General features: G+C 38.7%; 1 protein-coding gene across 4 annotated transcripts in view; it reads left to right on the top strand.

Moving 5' to 3' along the window:
• Klhl20 (kelch like family member 20) overlaps nucleotides 1-20,932 on the top strand; it is a 37,104-nt gene extending 16,172 nt beyond the window's left edge. For all 4 annotated transcript variants that reach the window (XM_015491802.2, XM_048810019.1, XM_015491799.2 and 1 more), the window contains 10 exons: nucleotides 1,992-2,150; nucleotides 3,127-3,221; nucleotides 5,714-5,829; nucleotides 10,116-10,299; nucleotides 12,452-12,595; nucleotides 13,810-13,943; nucleotides 14,818-15,026; nucleotides 17,046-17,152; nucleotides 19,341-19,769; nucleotides 20,460-20,932. In XM_015491802.2, the coding sequence (XP_015347288.1) occupies nucleotides 1,992-2,150; nucleotides 3,127-3,221; nucleotides 5,714-5,829; nucleotides 10,116-10,299; nucleotides 12,452-12,595; nucleotides 13,810-13,943; nucleotides 14,818-15,026; nucleotides 17,046-17,152; nucleotides 19,341-19,425 (1,233 nt within the window). In that variant the 3' untranslated portion in view covers nucleotides 19,426-19,769; nucleotides 20,460-20,932. The remainder of the gene's footprint in view (nucleotides 1-1,991; nucleotides 2,151-3,126; nucleotides 3,222-5,713; nucleotides 5,830-10,115; nucleotides 10,300-12,451; nucleotides 12,596-13,809; nucleotides 13,944-14,817; nucleotides 15,027-17,045; nucleotides 17,153-19,340; nucleotides 19,770-20,459) is intronic.
• Nucleotides 20,933-20,967: the final 35 nt, after the last annotated feature.

The raw sequence follows: 20,967 nt of genomic DNA, 5'->3' as shown, positions 1-20,967 counted from the left end.
ATTACTTCTGAACTTTATCAGATTTATCCTTAATTTCCTTCTGTTTTATTAGACCTAGCCTAATGCATACAGTGTCATTCTTATTCAGAAACAAATTTTAAAATTGTCTTTAAACTCAGCAGCACAAAATTCACCATATACTCCATTAGAAAAAGTCTAGGTGACTTTGCTTATTCACTCTGCTTGTTTTTAGCTTTGTTCATTTCTCAGATAGTATCTGCATTCATCTGAAGAAACGGAAAGCAAACTATGATTACCATAATAGTGTGGGTCTTAAAATTCAATCTCCTCTAAACTCTTAGTTAAGAAAAATTTTTAATCATGTTTTCTTAACCTGTCATTTGGTTCAAGGATAGATTTCAGTGCTAGATTTGCCCTGATGATATATTACTAATATCTATTTCTTGTTGCTGAAAAAGAATTGGCATTTTAGCAGACTTTGTCTATCACCAGTATTATTTTTTTTTTACTTTCTGCTCTTATTTTGTGCCAAATATATTTTTACACAAATTTTCATGCCTTCCTGCTATGTCATGTTATTGTTAAATAATTATTAGTATCATAGTGGTTTATTCATAAACTTTAAACCTGGTGATATTTCAGTAACATTTGGTTTTTAATCAATATGTTGGGAAAAGGAAAAAAATCTTACTCTTTGACAAGATCTTAAAAGAATGTTAAGACACTTTACAAAGATACATGATACCATACTTGTACTTAAGAGAGGACATCAGAAAATAAAAAAGGGGAAAGGAAGATTCAGCCATGGCTAAAGTTGTGCTTGATATGAAGCCAACACACTAGGAACTAGACTCCAAACGGTTCTCGATGTTGTAGCCCTCTACCCACTCCCAACACAGGGAAGCCAGATAAAACAGTGCTGTCCATTAAATTTAAATTCCAGACAAACAACAAATAATTTTTAGTATAAGTATGTGCTATATTTTTATTTGCTAAATCTGGCAACCCTACTACAAAGAATAAAATGCAACCATTCTACTTATTGTTGCCTGACTAAGCAGCCTTAGCTAATATTTATTTCCTGAACCCTGGAAAGTATTTCACAGAGATCATTTGAAAACTTGAGCTATTAAAAGGTATAACTGACCTAATGGCCCTTAACTGTTTCTTTTTGAGATTTGCGTTTTTTCTAATGTGTTTGAGGAAAACGACCAAATATTCAAATTATTGTTATAGCCTTATATATCCTGCTAAATAGTCGGTTGACTTTGATGAGGATGAAAATAACCCAATCTCAAGAGAAACCTTGGTCTGCCTCAGGCAGCACAGGGGGAACCAGCTCCCGGCCAATCCTGCTGGACCAGCAGACATTCCAGGTAGCCCCGTCTGGAAGGATGGAGCAGTGGCCGCTACCTTTTCTGCTGCATCCTGCCCTTAGTCACACCCTGAGGAGTACACTCAGGAGGGCCTGGAATCTGTGGCTGCCTGCGCCTCCATCTTACAGTTCCCTAGACTTGAGTAAAGATAAATCCTGGCAGTTTGTAATTCTCATTAAAATATGTATCAGAGTAGTGTGGTCCTCAGAGGTTGGTCTCCTGCTCTCCTCATATTCATGTTGCAGAATTGTAGGCAGCCTCATTCTTTTTATAAAACTGACCCTTTTGTATTTCTACCCTAAATACTGCTCTTTATCAACTAATCTTCCTCTGAAAGCTTTTCCTGACTCTTTATGTACCTCTGGACATTTGTGGAATTTTAATTGGATATAGTTAATTTGGCTTATTTTGATCTTTAAGGGAAAATGTCATTTTTCTTAAATTGCTTAAGTCACAAGTGATTATTTTTGTAAAATTTTGATTGTGATCTCTATACTTTATTTTTAATCCTTACTTCAGATATTGTTTTAAACTTACATTCCATTGTGGAATAGTATTGCCATATAACCCTGAAGAAAAATTAAATCAAATGTACTCATAAGTTTTCTTTCTTTTCTTTCCGTCCCCCTTTCATTCTTACCTAACTTTGAACAGGTAATGGAGAGTGAAGAGTTCATGTTACTTCCAGCCAATCAACTCATTGATATCATATCTAGTGATGAGCTGAATGTTCGCAGTGAAGAGCAAGTATTCAATGCAGTGATGGCGTGGGTCAAGTACAGTATTCAAGAAAGACGCCCTCAGTTGCCCCAGGTAATACTAGAAACACTTCTCTAAACTGCTTTGTACCAGAAGAAACAGTATGCACTTGTCTTGCAAAAATGAAACCGTTGTATTAGACTCCAAGACAGTTTACCTGTTTCCAAGGAAGTGTTTAGAAGCATTTGAGTGCTTATCATAGTGAACTTTTTACTTCTTTGCTTCCCTTCTATTTTGGACTCTACTTTTGAGCTATAACATGATTCAAAAATCTAAATTATATAAAATGAACAAAAAGCAAGGATGTTTTTCCGATAGCTTAGAAATCCTACCTTACCTTGAATAATAAATGGGTAAATTGGGGCAGGAATGATCACTTGTTATGACTATACAGTAGTCCCCTTTTATCTGCAGGGGATACACTTCAAGATCAGCTAGATGCCTGAAACCTTCAAACCCTATGTATACTAATTTTTTTCCTATACATTGCATACCTGTGGTGAAGTTAAATTTATAAATTAGGCAATGTAGAAGATTAACAACAATAGTAACAATTACAGCAATATACTGTGATAATAGTTATTTAAAACTTATATTGAATTGTTTATTTCTGGAACTTTCCATTTAAAATTTTCTGCCAAGGTTGACTACCAGTAACTGAAACCACTGAAAGTGAAATTGCAGATAACAGGGGACTATTATATTCTTTAGTAATTAACAGAATATTTTTTCAGATTGTGAGTGAATTTGAGTACAGTTACAGATGAGCTTGTAACATTGTTAAAACCTAAAATAACATTCTAAAGTGATGTTAGTGTATTTCAGTCATTTCACATTACTGACTTGTTAGTTAGAATAAGTCATTTAGTTTTAGTGTTTGTGCCTGTCATCCTTCTTCCTTGTTTATCATGTTCAACTAGCTACCAAAATACTTTGAAGCAGAGTAGGGGAGCATGGGTCTTGTATTTCCTTGACAATCTTATGGGTAGACTTCATGCCTTTAGTATTAATAGTATTTCTTATCTCATAGGTGCTACAGCATGTCCGTTTGCCCTTGCTTAGTCCCAAGTTCCTGGTGGGCACAGTAGGCTCTGATCCTCTCATTAAAAGTGATGAAGAATGCAGGTATGAGTGGCCCTAGAGGAGAAAAATAAACATTAATGTTTTCTTTTAATCTCCTATTGCTTCTAAAATGTTATATTTCTTAGTGCTGAAACCGGGGCGGTATTTAACAGGTTTTTCTTCTGGGCTAGGGTCAAGAGGAAGAGAATGAAGAAGAGAGGACTGAGCCTCCAGTATTCCATTCCGTTAGTTTTTTATGTGTGGTGCTTATTGGTGTAGAAGTGGCAATAAAGAGGTAGATTTCTAAGATTTTAATGCTAGCTTGACTTTGAAGAGGCAATCTCTGCTTTTTTCTCTTGAGATAAAGTGGACAATGCTGTTGACTCTGTGTTAGTGAGCACTCTTTCATTCCATCACATACGTCTTGTTGGGAAATAGGACCAGACTTGCTTTCTAAAACTGTGGACAGAGTTAAAGAGTTAAAGACCAACTCCTAAAGTAACTTTGGAAAGATTTCCACTGGAGCTAGTTTCCAAATGTTTTTTGACTAAAACATAACGAAACAAAAAACTATTTTACTAGACTGTCTCTGTAACAGACACAAAATTTAACAAATTAATTTTCCAGTTTGAAATATCTTAAGATTTAGGTTCAAGTTTGAAACCATTAAAAATGAAATCATTTTTAATAATTTTTTTCCAATTATGAAGAATGTTCTAAATAGAAAGGTGAAAGAACAAGTCAGTACTCCTTAAAACTACACTCATCTCTGTGCCTCTCTTGGTGATTAAATAAATTTGGGATTAACCCTAATTCTACAACAGAGGTAGGACATGCAAATTCACTGCATTTCTTCTATAATCCAAGGCCTGTTGTTTAACAGGAGATGCTACAGGGGATTTTAAGATATCTGTCTTTTAAATTTTAATTTTAATTAATTCCCCTAAATATTTGCAATAGCAAAAAAGGAAACCATATGAATTATATGCACTGAAATCTGAAGAAACAAAACAAAGCACTGATAACTCTCCTCCTTCGTTAAGCATAATCAGATTATTTTAATTCTGATGTAGAAATTTAATGATACTTGTGAAGTTACTTTTAAAAGAGCCTTCCTGATATCTTAACCTCACAATTTACTAATTTTGTGACCTTGAGCAAGTTACTTTAACCTCTCTGTGCTACAGTTTCTTCATCCAGGAAGTAGATTAATAATAGTGTGTATTCTATAGGGCTGCTATAAAGATTAAATGAGTTAATATATATGAAGCATGTAAAATAGGGAGCAGCATGTTACTACATTGTTGTTACTATTAATTTTGCATTGGCTTTCTAAGTATTAGCCCTGTAGTGCTCTTTCTATACTGACTTAAAAACTGGCAATTAGGAGATCAAAGTCTTTCAAGTATGGAGCTTGAAAAAACTTTTGTCTTTTGGGGTTTTTTTTTTTTTTTTTTTTTTTTTTTTTTTTTTTTGGTGTTTTGGTGTTTTGGTGCCAGGAATTGAACCCAGAGGGACTTTACCACTGAGCCATATCCCCAGCCTTTTTTATTTTTTCATTTTGAGACAGGGTCTGGCTAAGTTGCCTAGGTCCTTGCTAAGTTGCCAAGGCTGACTTTGAACCTAGATCCTCCTGCCTTAGCCTCCTAAGTCTCTGCGATTATAAGTGTGCACTGTTGCTCCTGGCCTTTTTGTTGTGTCAATTTTTGTTTTTAGAGTAGATAACTCAGAAGGAGCTTTAACAAAAGCTTATGTTGGAAAGTGCATTATTGAGTAATTCCTGGACTGGTCTGACAGGAATAAATTAACTCTTTGTAACATAAATTATAAGAGAAATCAAAATATAGAGTATTTTAGGCAACACTTTAGTTAAAGAAGAAGAGAGGAACAGAATTTGCAATAAGAAGGCACTGCATTACATGAAGGACTCAAGTGAAATAAGTACATACACTAACAGTTTGTTTTAGAGTACTGTATTCACAAGCATAATTATCAGGTTCTTAAAGCAACTTAATTAGAAGAAATTTTTATTCATCTCACTGTGCTTGTTAAGATTAAATTATTCATATGATACCAGATAATAAATTAGTATTAAGTAACTCTAGACTATTTCTTTTTAGCAATCCAATATTTGACCCAGTTCTGTTACCTTAATTAATGTAGCAAGTATCTAGTGCCCCGGCTAATGTGCTGCTTTTCCACTATTCTGCAGAATCTAATAAAACTCATTAGAAAGTAGTAACTATGCAAGCTGGTAATTGAGTTGTAATTTTTAGTTTTTCATAAGTTATTGTTGGCTTAAGCATGTTGAGCTTTAGGCTAAATCTTCACTGAGATATTAAGTCATGATGGAAATCCGATGAATCCACAATTCATAGTGTGACTGGCATCACTGCTTCTATGTTTGTGCCAATTTAATATTGGCTGGCATTCATGATTTGATTTGATTTATGCTTGCTCCCTTTTGCCAATGTATATATTCCTAAACCATATTGGGACTTGAATGGCAATGTATTTTTCTACATTAGAATAAAGGCAAAATCTTTTTTCTACAGAGACTTGGTGGATGAGGCTAAAAACTACCTCCTGTTGCCTCAAGAACGACCACTAATGCAAGGACCACGGACAAGACCACGGAAACCTATCCGATGTGGAGAAGTACTCTTTGCAGGTTGGAATTTTAATATTCCCATAACTAAGTCAATTATTTTCCAATGTGACTTGAATAATTGTTTAGACACTTGTGATATCGACTGTACCTATTAAGTCATCAGGTAGCTTAACTCTAAACCCATAATACAACAGTGGTAGTCTCCCAAAGAGTGATGTATTTTTACTGGGCATGGTGACACACACCTGTAATTCCAGCTACTTAGGAGATAGACAGGATGATGGCAAGTTCAAGGCCAGCCTGGGCTGCCGCAGTCTGGCTGGGCACAATCAGGAGCCACTTGTCAAAAGAAACTAACTTTATTTTTAGAACCACACACGCCAAACAAAACAGCCTCTCAGGAAAAACCCTCAGAGCCTCAACTGCCACCACCGGCTTTCCACAAGCCTCTCTCTCCCCCACAAGCTTCTCTCCACCTCCCACAATCCTCCTGCTCTTGAGGCGGATTGGCTGGGTCACGTGGGCGGAGCCAAAAAAGTCCCCCAATGAGCAGCTCCGTGGTCTGAAAGGGCAGGGAAACAGCCCAATGAGCATCACTGCAGAGGAGCCAATCAGCTAGATGTTGCTGGGGCCGCTGTGAGCCAATCAGCTGGAAGTTTGCTGGGGCCCCTTCGGCTGTGGCTCTCAACACTGGGCAACTTAGCTAGACCATATCTCAAAAGAAAAAATAAAAAGGGCTGGGGCTATAGTTCAGGGGTAGAGAGCCCTGGGTTCAATCCCCAGTACTGAAGAAAAGAAAGAGTGTTCTATTTTTATACTTCTAAAAGTATCATGAAGGTATGTTTCCTTAAAATGAGTCATATGCAAGCTGGGGTTGTGGCTCAGAGGTAGAGCACTCGCCTAGCATGAAGCATTGGGTTCAAACCTCAGCACCACACAAATAAAATAAAGATATTGTGTCCACCTATAACTAAAAAGTAAATATTAAAAATTTTTTTAAAAATGAGTCACATGCATTAATTTATATACCCAGTGTATGTATATCAACTCGTAATTTCATGGAGTTGCCAAACAACATCACCTTATATGACACAGACTCTTTCTTGGCTTTGTTATCCTACATTGAGCTCAAGACAGCATGCTATATTATTTTACTCCTTCTATCTGCCCCTGTCTTTGAGATCTTCCAATTTCATGTGCTTCAGTTCTGCCCTGCAGTCAGCTCCCTTACCCACCTGAATAACACGGAATAACAGCTTTCTTACTATCTATTACAACTTCTTACATGTTGAGTATCCTTTATCGAAAGTCAAAAAATGCTCCAAAGTCATGTCTGGACTCAAACTATTTGTATTTTGGAGCACTTTCATTTCTCAGATGTTCAGATTAAGGATGCTATGCTGGTGATCTATGCAAATACTTCAAAATCTGAAACACTTCTGGTCCCAAACATTTCATATAAGGGATGGATACTCAACCTGCACTCCAGAATTTTTTCAAATCCTGCTTCATCAAGCTGGCTGTAACTTATTATAGCCTTTTTTATTTAAGCTTCCAGATTTCAGTAATTCCATGCTCTTAGATATGGCCATTCTCTGATTCTGCTCTTCCATTTTGATATATGAAGTGATCTCTTCTTTTCATCAGAGAATTTTATGCAGTCTTTAGGTTATAATACCCTTTCCTTCCTTCCCTCCTTCCCCCTCCCCCTTGGCATTGGAGATTGAACCCAGGGGCTCTATTCCACTGAGCTACATCCCCAGCTTTTTTTATTTTTTATTTTAAGACCAAGTTTTGCTGAGTTGCTGAGCCTGACCTTGAACTTTTGATCCTCTTGCCCAGGTTGCTGGGATTATAGTTGTGCACTACAGACTGGGTGACTAGTTTTCTATTTGTGACTCTCCCTAATAAAATCTCAGTTGCCTCTTTTGATTACATCATGATGATTTTCTTTTTGTACTGTGGATTGAACTCAGAGGTGCTTAACCACTGAGTTACATCCCCAGCCCTTTTTGTATTTTATTTAGAGACAGGGTCTCACTAAGTTGCTGAGACTGGCTTGGAACTCGTGAACCTCCTGCCTCAGCCTCCCAAGCCACTGGGATTACAGGTGTGTGCCACGCCCAGCTCAACTCTGTTCTTGACCAACACTGTTCAACATAATTTTAGATCTGGACCCATATGTCTGTAATGTTCAGTTTGTTTTGGTTTTTATTTTTATTTTTTTAATCTTTGAAATGCCAAGTCACTAATTTTCACATATCCTTGGAAAGTGGAATCCATCTTTCTTCATCACTCTGTGGAAATAAACACTGGAAGCCTAAGAGCAAATGTGTAATCTCAGTAGTTTTTGACTCAGGAGCCTTTTACATCCTATTTATGTCTTTGTTTCTGGCTTTTCCTCTTATTTTCTCCTAGTCTTATTGACATCTGTCAATTTTCAGTTGCCTTCTTTAACACTTTTTGACCAAATCTTTGTGAAGTGCTTCTTGTTAGTCAACATCTCATATGTATAAAACTGTATATCCCCCTTCCCCAGTGTTTTTTCTTCAGTATGCTGCTTAACACAAATTGAGAGTTCCAAGAGAGGGACTTGGATTTTGCTAGCTACAGTGTATAAGTCTCCTTGGGCTACCATAACAAAGTGTCATAGCCTAGGTGGCTTAAATAATAGAAAGTTATTTTCTCACAGTTCTTGAAACTGGAAGTCTAAAATCAAAGTGTGGTTGGCTTCTGCTGAGGCCTCTCTCTTCAGCTTGCAGAGGGTGTCTTCTGTCTCCTTTTCACGTGGCCTTTTCTCTGTGTGCAAAGGTAAAAAGAGAACTCTGATGTCCCTTCCTCCTATGTGTACACCAGTCCTAGCAGATAAAGGTCTCACTCACATGACCTCATTTAACCTCAGTAACTTCCTGAAAGGCCCTGTGTCCAAATACAGTGGTCATGGGGCTTTGGCATCAACGTGTGAATTTCGAAGGACAGTCCGTAACACCAGTTATGACATCAGTTGCTGCCTTGGAAATCATAATGCACAGATGAATTGCCACAAGGCAGTGGAATTTAACAAACATTTTCTTGCTTTCCTAAGTCACATGAAAGATTTAAATTTGGTTTCCTAAAGGCCTATTTTTCCCTTTGGTATTGAACATCACCATTTATGAAATATTTATTTGGTTTGGAGCAGTATAAAGCATTGAACAGCTGTTAGGCTATTTGATAGGTCTCAAGTATTGTAAACCCTCACATTTCCAGTCTGACTTTAGTTTAGAGTTAAGAATGCTTTCCCTGATACTGAAATTCCTGGTATATATTTAGTTACAGAATTCAAACTTAACAAATTGTTATTCAAAAAACTTGCTGTGATTTAGTATTAGTTGTATATTCTGATTTAAATGAAAGCATAATAAAGTAAAATTTGTGTATCACATTGAAATTTGAACTTTAAAAAGTGAATTTTTAGATTTATCTTGAAGATGACTAGGAACATTATTGCCTTAGTAGTCTGACTCAGGAATTTACCCTGACTTGTTTAAGAAACAAGTCATTTTCAAAGGTTTAGAGGTTACAATACCATGACACTTTATTTTTTAAGAATCCAGCTCTTATTTTGGATTGAAATAGAGATGATTTAAAAGAAAAACATGCTAAGCTAGGCATAGTGATACACACCGACAATCTCAGAACCTCAGGAGACTAAGGCAAGAGGATCATAACCAACCTTAGCAACTTAGTGAGGCCCTGAGCAACTTAATGAAACCCTGACTCAAAAAATAAAGAAGGGAGCTGGGGCTGTAGATCAATGGCAGAGCACTTGCTTCGCATGTATGAGGCACTGGGTTTGATCCTTAGCACCACATAATAATAAACAAATAAAATAAAGGCATTCTGTCCATCTACAACTCCAAAACAAAATTAGTTGTTAAAAAAAAAAGGTACAGGATGTGATTCAGTGGTAGAGCATCCCCAGGTTCAATCCCTGATTGAAAGAAAAAAAAAAAAAAGCAAATTAAGCTTACCTACCATAACTCTACCTTTTTTTAAGGGTCCTTTAGAGGAGCTTCATGGAACTCAGTTTGAAACTGTTATTCTGAACACTACCTACTCTATTAATATGTTCAGTTTGCCATAACAAAATATTGGGTAATTTAAACAAAAAGAAATTTATTTTCTTACAGTTGTAAAGTGGAAATCCACGACCAAGGTCCAAGCCAACTGTCCTATGGCTGTAATCTACATTTTAATCTGCTTTTAGACACATTTGTTAGTCCATGCTTTAGGTCCCAGTGAGGCTAGCAGGGATATATTCTGCCTTTAGGACAGGTACTCTCTTAACCTTCTTTCCTTCCCAGTTGGTGGTTGGTGCAGTGGAGATGCCATTTCCAGTGTTGAACGATATGATCCTCAGACCAATGAATGGCGAATGGTAGCTTCAATGAGCAAAAGGCGATGTGGAGTTGGGGTCAGTGTTCTTGATGACCTATTATATGCAGTAGGAGGCCACGATGGATCCTCTTACCTAAATAGTGTTGAAAGGTGAGTGAGGCTAATTTGAAATATTTTCATTTTAGATATCAATCCAGATGTGACTTTACTGTTTCACTGTGGCACCAGTTAGCAACCTAGACCACTTAGCATGACATACAAGTCCTTTATGAACTCACTTCCCCCTGCTTGTCCAGCTTCTCATTGTCATTGCTGTTCTCTGCACATGCTACTGCAGACCCAGCAAGTTCCCTGAAGTCCTTTGGGTGTGCTGTGTTTTTCATACCTTTTCCCTACAAGTAGGCATGCTCTTCTTTCTTCCCTAGAAAATCTCTGTCCCTTAAGGACTTAGAAATCCTTCAAAAACTCAACTGTTTCTTTCTACATAAAATTTTCTCTAACTATACAGAAGAGTTATTCAATTCCTCTGTTCCTCCATGAGTGTTTTAAACATGCGTGTACATATCACATCATGCTGTAATTGTGTGTTGAAACGTCTGTTCCCGTTTCCACGTGTCACAATGCCTAGCACACGGAAAGCTGTGTTTGAGTAGCTTCTTGTTCTCACACACCTTTTTTCATTCTACCATGTTGATTTATTGTGGTTTTTTATATTTACATAATACATCTATGAAACCCTGTAGCATATATAAGCTGGGGCGGAATGGGACAGAGGACTCCGTTGAATGGGGCAGGGTTGCAGGGAAGAACTCTTAAAAATAAATTGATGAATAAAAGAAATCAGAGTAGAAAAAATTGAATATTTATAACTTAACAGTTAAGCCTGTGCAGGTCAAAATATATAGAATGTAATACAAAGGCAAAGGTAAATGAATGTTAGCTTATATTAATTCATACAACTTGTTACCTGCATTTGAAAATAAGACAGATGAAAAATGAACCCTGTGTTTAAATCAAGAAGGTATACAACAATGAGCAACAAAACAGAAAGAAAGAAAAATAATGAGGAGAAAATATTAACAAAATTGAAAAAATTAAAATTGAGAGAATTAGGGCTGGGGTTGTGGCTCAGTGGTTTAGCACTTGCCTCACACATGTGAGGCACTGGGTTTGATCCTCAGCACCACATAGAAATAAATTAATTAACTAAAGGTATTGTGTCCATCTACAACTAAAAATAACTTTTAAAAATTGAAATTACTATTGGCTGGGCATGGTGGCACACGCCTGTAATCCCAGCAGTTTAAGAGGCTGAGACAAGAGGATCGCGGGTTTAAAGCCAGCCTCGGCAAAGGCTAGGCACTAAGTAACTCAGTGAGACCCTGTCTCTAAATAAAATACAAAATAGGGCTGGGGATGTGGCTCAGTGGTTGAGTGTCCCTGAGTTCAAACCAAAAAAATAAAATTAAATTGAGATAACTGTAAAAAAGAGCAATTTGATAGTTTGGGGTTTAGTTTATTTTTTTTTTGTGTTACTAGGGATGAAAGCAAGGGCCTTCAAGTTCTCTACCACTGAACTACACCTCCAGCCTAATATTTATTGTTTTTCATAGCAAAAATGTCAAACAGCCTAAGATTCAGTAGGAATTCCTACTGATGTTAGTAGAAATATGATTAAAAAATGGATGGCACATACTGTATAGTTCAGGGGCTGAGATTGTGGCTCAGTGGCAGAGCGCTTGCTTGGCACTTATGAGGTGCTGGGTTCAATCCTCAGCACCACATAAAAATAAATAAATAAAATAAAGGTATTTATAAAAAAAATAAAATAGTTCAAAGGAAAAATTCTAGAGTTATATTAGCATAATAGACGTCAAAAATTATTGAGAGAAAAAAATAGTGCTTACTATGTGGTATTATTTTATGTAAAAAAATGCTTGTGCATAAAGAAATACATATGTAGGTACATATTTGCCTTTTTAAGAGCATTTTACTGGAAAGTCTTGAAGATATGTGCCAGTTCAAACTGGATAGAGAACAGATTTCAGGTGGAACTCCGGGGATTGTAGCTTTATTAATAACATTCTGATTTTTCAAAAAAGAAAATATACTCATATGTAACTTGTTTAAGTAAAAATAAATTTCGGAAAATAAAAATATAAATTAGATTTTCAAATGCTTCAATTATTAATCCACCCATATTTTGGGGAAAGAATATATAAATCCTTTGATTTGAAATATGTAAACATAGCCAAGCTTCCATTATGCAGTATAAGCTCTGCTCTTGATATGTTCTTTACAGATATGACCCCAAAACAAACCAATGGAGCAGTGATGTGGCCCCTACAAGCACCTGCAGGACCAGCGTGGGGGTAGCAGTCCTCGGAGGCTTCCTATATGCTGTGGGGGGCCAGGATGGTGTGTCTTGCCTCAACATTGTTGAGAGGTAATTTTTTTTTAAAGTCACTTTCAATTAAAAAAAAGAAAAAAAACAATTACAGCTGAATTTAGGACACTGATAGATCCACTATTTAGTAGATTTCCCATACGCTTTCAGGAAAATGTTTAAGTCTGGAAAGATGAAAGACATAAAAAAGATTTTTAAATTTTATGTTTAATCAACAAATTATATAAGTTCATGTTGAACAACATGATGTTTTAAAATATGTATACCATGTAGAAGACCTAAGTCAAGCTGACTGACAGCGTATTACCCCAAATACTTACCATGTTTCATGGTGAATGTACTTAAAATTTCACAGCAGTTTTGAAGTATACAGTATATTATTATGAACTGTAGTCACCATTATTGAACATTAAGTCTCTTGAACTTATTCCTGAAATTTTGCATCCTTTGACTGCATCCTCCCAATGCTCCCAACCCCCCACCCAGCCCAGCAGAGAATAGAGCACATTCTACTTTCTGCTTCTGAGTTAGACTTTCTTTTAGATTTCACATACAAGTAAATTTGTATAGAATTTGTTTTTCTTTGCCTGGTTTATTTCACATAATATAATGTCCTCCAAGTTCAACCATGTTGTCACAAATGACAAGACTTTTATTAAGAATAAATGCTTGGGCTGGGGATGTGGCTCAAGCAGTAGTGCACTCATGCGTGCAGCCCGGGCTCAATCCTCAGCACCACATACAAACAAAGATGTTGTGTCTGCCGAAAACTAAAAAATAAATATTAAAAAAAAAATTTAAAAAAGAATAAATGCTGGGTGCTGGGGATGTGGCTCAAGTGGTAGCGCGCTCGCCTAGCATGCTTGAGGCACTGGGTTCGATTCTCAGCACCACATAAAAATAAAATAAAGATATTGTGTCCGCCTAAAACTAAAAAATAAATATTAAAAAAAAAAAAAAAAGAATAAATCCTGGGGCTGGGATTGTGGCTCAGAGGAAGAGCACTTGCCTAGCGTGCGTGAGGCACTGGTTCAATCCTCAGCATCACATAAAAATAAAATCAAGGTATGTGTCCACCTACAACTAAAAAATAAATATTAAAAAAAAGGGTAAATGCTATTGCATGTGTGGTAATATGATTTTTTATACTATTGTAATTTAAATATCCAGTATATCTTAGTGTTATTTCAGACCTTATGGAAACAGCTTCACTCAGTAAGAACATGTACACATCCTGGTCTCTGTCACCATAGGTATGACCCAAAGGAGAACAAGTGGACTCGGGTAGCGTCAATGAGTACCAGAAGACTCGGCGTGGCCGTGGCCGTGTTGGGAGGGTTCTTGTATGCCGTAGGTGGCTCTGATGGGACATCTCCACTCAACACAGGTTAGTCCCTCCCAGAGGCCTTCTGGTTCCCCCCAAACAGCACATATCCCTGAGGAGACTCCCCCTACAAAAACTATTGAAGGTCCAAGTTATGCTGTAGTTTACTAGGAAAATGTTTTCTCTTCCTTCTAGGAGGATGCAGCTCTTAGCTCCTTCTGCATCCATACTCTTGTATACATTCCTGAAGTGTTTCTTTCTCCCTTGGCTTTGCAAACTGATGAAAATTTATAATGAATTAAAACTCCTTTCTGAAAAATTATTTTCACCTCCCCCCACCACAGTCTCCACCTCTCAAAAAAAAAAAAGAGAGAGAAAGAGAAAAGAATAATATTACAGTCTGAGAATACATAAATAAAATTTTAGAACCAGAAACTTTGTGTGTCGTCCTTTCTATTTAGAAGCAGTGGGCGTCTTTGCCTAAGGATATTGCCAGTGGCACTCTCTTCAGACCCCGATCACGATCACGTAGCTTGTCCTCTGTTGGGTGGCTTAAACTATAGGAGGCTATAAGCAAGGGAGGTTGTCTATGCCAAAATAATGAGTAGTGAATGGCATTTATGGCTCCTGTAGTCCGGTCCCCTCTGTAAAGGTCAGGAGAGCAAGGCTGAGGCTACCATTGCTAATTAATTATAGCCAAAATGAGAGCTGGAGTATCGTGGAGTATCGTGACTCCAGCACGTGCCCTTTCCACTGTAACACACCTGAGGACGCTAGTCTGACGAGAACAGATGTGGTTTTGTCCGAAGTCCACAAATCCTACTCAGAAGCAAGTATCAAATTGCTTCTTGGAAATAAGTGTTATCACTGTTTCAGGAAAACTTGCATGAGAGGAAGCGGTTGAGTGGTCACATCTTGGTCTTTCTTTTCCCTGCAGTGGAGCGCTACAATCCTCAGGAAAACAGATGGCACACCATAGCCCCCATGGGGACCCGGCGGAAACACCTGGGCTGTGCAGTGTATCAGGACATGATTTATGCCGTGGGAGGGAGAGATGACACCACAGAGCTCAGCAGTGCTGAGAGATACAACCCCAGAACTAACCAGTGGTCTCCGGTGGTGGCCATGACATCCCGCCGCAGTGGAGTAAGTGCCCAGCTGCCAGGAGATTGGAGCTGTGGAAACCAGGCCCCAGGGGAGCACTGTGATAAGGGCGCGCTGGTCTGTGAATCCACTGTGCTGCCACAGGGGGGAGGTGACCTGCTGGTGCCTGCAGATGTTAAGTCTTCAGCTGCGTCACCCGATGCTGTGGGTGCTTTAAGACAAAATGATGCCTGCTGATTTTATACTAGAAAAAATTCTTTTGATTGCTTTCAACTCTAATAATTATCTTATATCCATTCATTTCTTTTATTAGATAATTAGTTTCTTCTGATTTACTTTGAATCAGGTCATTCTCTGGAAGGCATTTGCCTTTATTACTACTACCTCCTCTAATTTAAGATCCTTTAGAGCTCAGTATTCTTACATTTCTAGCCAGTAGTCCAAAAATTTACATACATTAGTATGCAGATATTTAGGCAAAAATGTATCTGCCCCACCCCCCACTAGTCTCCATAGCTGGTTTGAATCAGTCCCACCCAGAGGAGAGGCCAGATCTGGCTGGCCCATGTCATGCTGTAAACCATTAATGACCTCTGGCTACATGCAGCTTCCAGAGTGGAGTACCCAATTCACCCACCCTGGAGCCAGGTGCAGTGGTGCACGCTTGCAGTCCCAGCAACCTGGGAGGCTGAGGCAGAAGATGACAAGCTTAAGGCCAGCCTGGGCAACTTAGTAAGACCCTGTCTCAAAATAAAATAGCCCAGTGGTAGAGTGCCCCTTGGTTTAGTTCCCAGCACCAAAAAAAAAAAAAAAATAGAATTCATCCATCCTGGAACATTTGGCTTACTGAAATGTAACCCACATGTAATGACCATGTCAGGAGTCCATCACTATAGGACACAGCCATAAGAGAAAGGACTGGAGACTCCACAATCTGAGGATGAAATGAATGAATTCAAGTTTGCAGAGATCAAGGACCACAGTGGGAGGTGTCAACAAGTCAAAGCATTCACATGTGGCTTTTCATTACTGGTAACAGCTTCTTAGTCACATTCCTGTTAGTTTCACTGCTATATCCTGTTGACCATATTTTCCCTCATTTAGCAAGCCTTTATTAAGTGCTCACTGTGCTGAGGAAGCGGGCTTCTCTTCAAGGAACTCCTAATTTAGGGAAGGAAATTGAAAGGTTTGCTGCTGACTGTAATAAGCCAATGCAGCAGCCACAGTGGCGTGCTGTTGGAGAGCATGGCAGGAGATGCCTCGGGTTGTGTGGAAATGCATCCGAGTGGGCGGGTAGTGAAGCGCCCAGGGACAGTCCACATAGGCTGGGTCATGAAGAAAGAGTAAGGTTTTCCAGGAGGGACAGAAACACCAGTCAAGAAATGACATGTGCAAAACCACGGAGGTATAGAAATGTACTTAAAGAGACCATCAGTTAATCCAGTATTTCTGCAGCATGAGTCATGAAGAGGAAGAAGGGGACAGTATAGGAGGCTAGACATACAGTGGCCTACAATGGGTTCTTGAAAGGCCTGAGTCACATAGTAAGGACTTCAAACTTATTTTTAGGGGGGAGGGATGCTTAGAAAGTTTTTGTTTTAGGAGGCAGAGGTAGGAGGATTCCAAATTAGAGTCTAGCCTCAGCAACATATCAAGACCCTGTCTCAAAACTAAATTTTAAAAAGACCTGGAACGCAGTGGTCGGGTGCCCCCATTTCAGTCCGCAGCACTGTGAAAGGGAATCTTAGTAGCAGTGTAGAAAGTGCGTTAGAGCTGGCGGGTACCAGAGGAAGTTAGCAGTTCAGGCCTTAGTGCTTTCTTCTAATGAACGTTTCTTCTAAAATTTAAGAAATATGTTTTGGATTCTATAAATATTGTAATTGAATATATAATTTTATGGTTCCCATATTTCACAGATATTCATTGTTACTTTTTTCCTCTGTGTTCAAGTGAACCAGGATGTAAAACCATAAAGAACTAAAGAGATCAATGTAGAAGCAGGGCTGACGTCTCCCAGTAATTGTCTAGCTCTTCAGCAGCCACTATGCTCTCGTTCCGTAGGTGGGCCTGGCCGTGGTCAATGGACAACTTATGGCCGTGGGAGGTTTTGATGGCACAACCTACCTGAAGACCATCGAAGTGTTTGACCCCGATGCCAATACCTGGAGGTAAACCTAGGCTGTGCGCAGTTCTGCTCACTCTGACTCTGACTTGAAATCCTTGAAACTGGGATGGTCGGGGCTTTGAAATACCCGCCGTTGTACTCTAAAGAGGGCTGAAGCCCAGCATGGTGGCTCACACCTGTGATCCCAGTGGCTCCAGCGGGAGGCTGAGGCAGGAGGATCATGAGTTCAAAGCCAACCTCAGCAAAAAGCAAGGCGCTAAGCAACTCAGTGAGACACTGTCTCTAAATAAAATACAAAAGAGAGGATGGGGCTCAGTGGTTGAGTATACCTAAATTCAATTGCCAGTACCCCCCCCAAAAGAAAACGAATCTGATAGAGGCCCTAAAATGCCAAATTGTCTTAGATATTATAAGAACTCAAATTTGTAAGAGTTAGTTCTCAGACTTAATAAAAAATATTTTTTAACTAAAGTTCTAATTCTTCCAAGAGCTGGGTGTGGTAGTATATACCTGTGATCCCAATTAAACAAGACCCTGTCTCAAAATTTAAAAAGGACCGGTGAAGTAGTTCAGTGTTAGAGCACCCCTGGGTTCAATCCCCAGCACCATACAAAAAATAAATAAATAAATAAAATAGAAATAAATTAGTCTTCCAAGAAAACAAATTCACCTTCCAAGCAATTAAGGGTTCTCTTCTCCACAAATTGAGCTTCCTTGCCTCAGCAAATTTTAAAGTTCCCAGCTCAGTGACTGAGGCAGAACATCAAACAGGGTGACGAATGTGAACGTGAGGTCTCAGACAGCACACTCCGGGAGGTTCTCAGGTCCATCCTGAGAGACAAGCTGAACTCATCTCAGAGGCCATTCCCACTGGGTCCCAGCGAATCACTTCATAATGTGGAGCCTGCAACTAACCACCAAGTTTTTTCCTCTCCCCGTTGGATCAACTAATACATTCACCGAGTTGTTCCCAGTCTTCACTTCGGGAATATCTTACAGATGTTTAAATAACTTGCTTTATCTGCATGGCTCTCGCAGCTCTGTGTGCCTAAAGTACTAAAGCCAGCCTGCGACACTGGAGTATTTTGTGCTCCAAAACCTCATATTTTCACCACCCTGTTCATTGAAGATTTACTGAGTATTCCAGGCCCTGGGGATCCAAAGGTGAACAAAAAGAAGTTCATTGCCCTCCTGGAGCCAGCCTGTGCTCAGGCCAGCTGGGCTCACAGGAGGTGGAAGTGCAGGTGAGCAGGAGAGCGGGGCATTCGGAAGCTAGGGAGGAGTCTGCTGCCAAGGGCCATCGAGGGCCTCGCTGACAAGGAAACATTCTGGCAAAACCTACTACAAGTTAAAGGCTGCAGGTTTTCATGAATGGAAGCCTCCTTCTCCTGGGATTCTTCCATATAGAGTGTTGTATTTTTTGTAAGAATTTGTGAGTAAGAATAATTTGGGAAAATAGCCAAATTTACTTTTGCTACTTAATCAGGTGTAATCCAATTTATATAAGGACTTGCTGCTCAGTAACCACCACTAGAGTTGTAACATGATGATATCATATTCATGAAATTGTGGAGGGTCGTCTGTAGAGAGATTAATGTCTAAATTTTTGCAGTTATAAATGCTCATCTTAAAACCAGTTTCACCTCCCTGCTAACTGAGGATCTGGCGTTGTCCGTGAAAGTCTGTAGTGTTGAAGATGATCTTGTTCACCTCCTGGCTGCCAACACTCTTTGCTTGACTCTAGTTGTGTTCTCTTCAGGATTTGAGAAGAGTCAAAAGAGTGCATGGAAGACAAAGAGATAAAAGGAAACCACTGAGGAAGGCTAGGCAAAGGGAATGGGATAGGAAAGTCAACGTAACAGGGCAAAGTTAGACACAAAGCTACAGGGCAGACAGAAGATTCTCTGTCATTGTTGGGTTTGTATTTTTAACTTTTTATGTACAATTTTTAGAAGCCATTCTAGTTGTAGAGTTGTAAGGTTCTGATGCACAAGGTAAATATGGTGCTCTTGACTCTTTAAAGAGCCCGTGAATGAGAGCTTTTCAGTCAGTGTCTGAAATAATTCTGCTCCTTGCCAGTGCTCAACTCTGGCTTCGAATCTTTGGAAGAGTTGTATGAAGCTGGAAATAATAGTTGTGGTGTAAAACATAGACATGTGTTTGACTTATGGTTATAGTAGAAACAGTGCTTTTCCCAGCTAGAAAATCTGATTTTGTTTCTATCTTTGCAGGTTATATGGCGGGATGAATTACCGTCGGCTAGGAGGGGGTGTAGGAGTTATTAAAATGACACATTGTGAATCCCATATATGGTGAATATGTAGAAGACTGTCTTGAACCTGCTTCTCTGTATTCTGGAGAGCTCTGACTTTGAAGCTTTGTACAGCTTGAGAAAACATTAGAACAAATTTTATTCTTTGCCGGTGCCTCAGCATATGGGAATGCAACTCTGATGACAGTGCTTCACCTGCAAGATGCCACCTTTGCACAATAATTTCCAACTCTGTGCAGAAGAATATTTATTTTTGGTTTTAACTTATCATGGTGTTTTGGTTTGGGGGTGTTTGGGGCTTTGGTTTTTTGTTTTTGTTTTTTACTTATCCTTCCTCCCAAGAAAAGAAGACAACGACTACAGTTCCAAGCTTGCTTTGATTTTTAAGGTATTAACTTAATTTTGAAAATACAAATACTGATAAGGGCAGAAGGGCTATTATGGTCTGGTGGTCGTATCTACTGGACACTCCATCCATGTCCTCCACCACTTACCAGGACTCCCGGTGACAGAGATGGGAATGCACAGTGTGTGAACTACTCGTCATTCTCATACTCAGCACCACAAGACTTGAAAAGCTAAGATAAAAAGGAAACATCTCATTAAATAGTGCAATTCAGAAGGAGTATCAAATCACGGAAAGCAGGAGTCTAATGCGACAGCCTTCATCAGTGGAAGCTTTCACCTTATTTCCTTCTAAATGAACTCGTTTTCAACTCTAGTTACTAAAGTCTTTTTATCATAATATTCTCATGGAGTTTCTGCTAGACCTATGCTTTGATCAGTGCCTCTTATAAAAATGGGAATGCATCTCATTTGCTGTCTTGAGACCCCCCAACCACAGGCAGCTCTGCAAGAGTTTTCACTCACAGACTTGCCAGTGGAAGCCACATCTGGGTTCTTTTATGCAAACTATACATCATTAGCTTCACTCTATAAGGCCACTGTTAACTATTTCTCTCAAATTGCATTTTCTGGTGAAAAAGTTAAAATTTTTAAGGAAATAAATGATATTCAGTGGTTAAAGTTTTTTTTCCCTCATTATATTCATAGACCAATTTTTTCAATTATTTTGCAGGAAAACCTTTGAATAAGACTTTAACTGCACACTGGGCATGGTGGTGCGCGTCTGTAATCCCAGCTACTCGAGAGGCTGAGGCAGGAGGATTGCAAGTTGGAGGCCAGCCTGGGCAACTTAGCAAGACCCTGTCTCAAAATAAAAAGGGCTGTGGATGTGGCTCAGTGGTGGAATGCTTGCCTGGTGCAAGGTCCTGGGTTCAGTCACCAACACCCACAGCAAAAAAAAAAAAAAAAAAGACTTTAACCACAACCAGAAGGAATAACCTTTGCTTTCTCCTCTACAATAAAAGAATAATCTTCACTTTCTCCCCTACAGTAAAAAGTTTGGCAACTTTTGTGTTTACATTTAAAGATCATTTGCACCTTTTTCAAGGAAAAAAAAGTATTTGGTAAACAATTGTTTACATGTATCATTTATGCTTTTTTCTAGCATGTATAACTTTTTTAAATAAAGGTAGTATTTACCATAAATTCTAATGATTGCTTTTTAATGCTTGTAGTACCTT

The sequence above is a fragment of the Marmota marmota genome, unplaced genomic scaffold, assembly GCF_001458135.2.
Source record: "Marmota marmota marmota unplaced genomic scaffold, marMar, whole genome shotgun sequence".
NCBI classification, from domain to species: domain Eukaryota; kingdom Metazoa; phylum Chordata; class Mammalia; order Rodentia; family Sciuridae; genus Marmota; species Marmota marmota.
The sequence above is the reverse complement of the archived record's forward strand: the minus strand, read 5'-3'. Positions and strand labels throughout refer to the sequence as shown.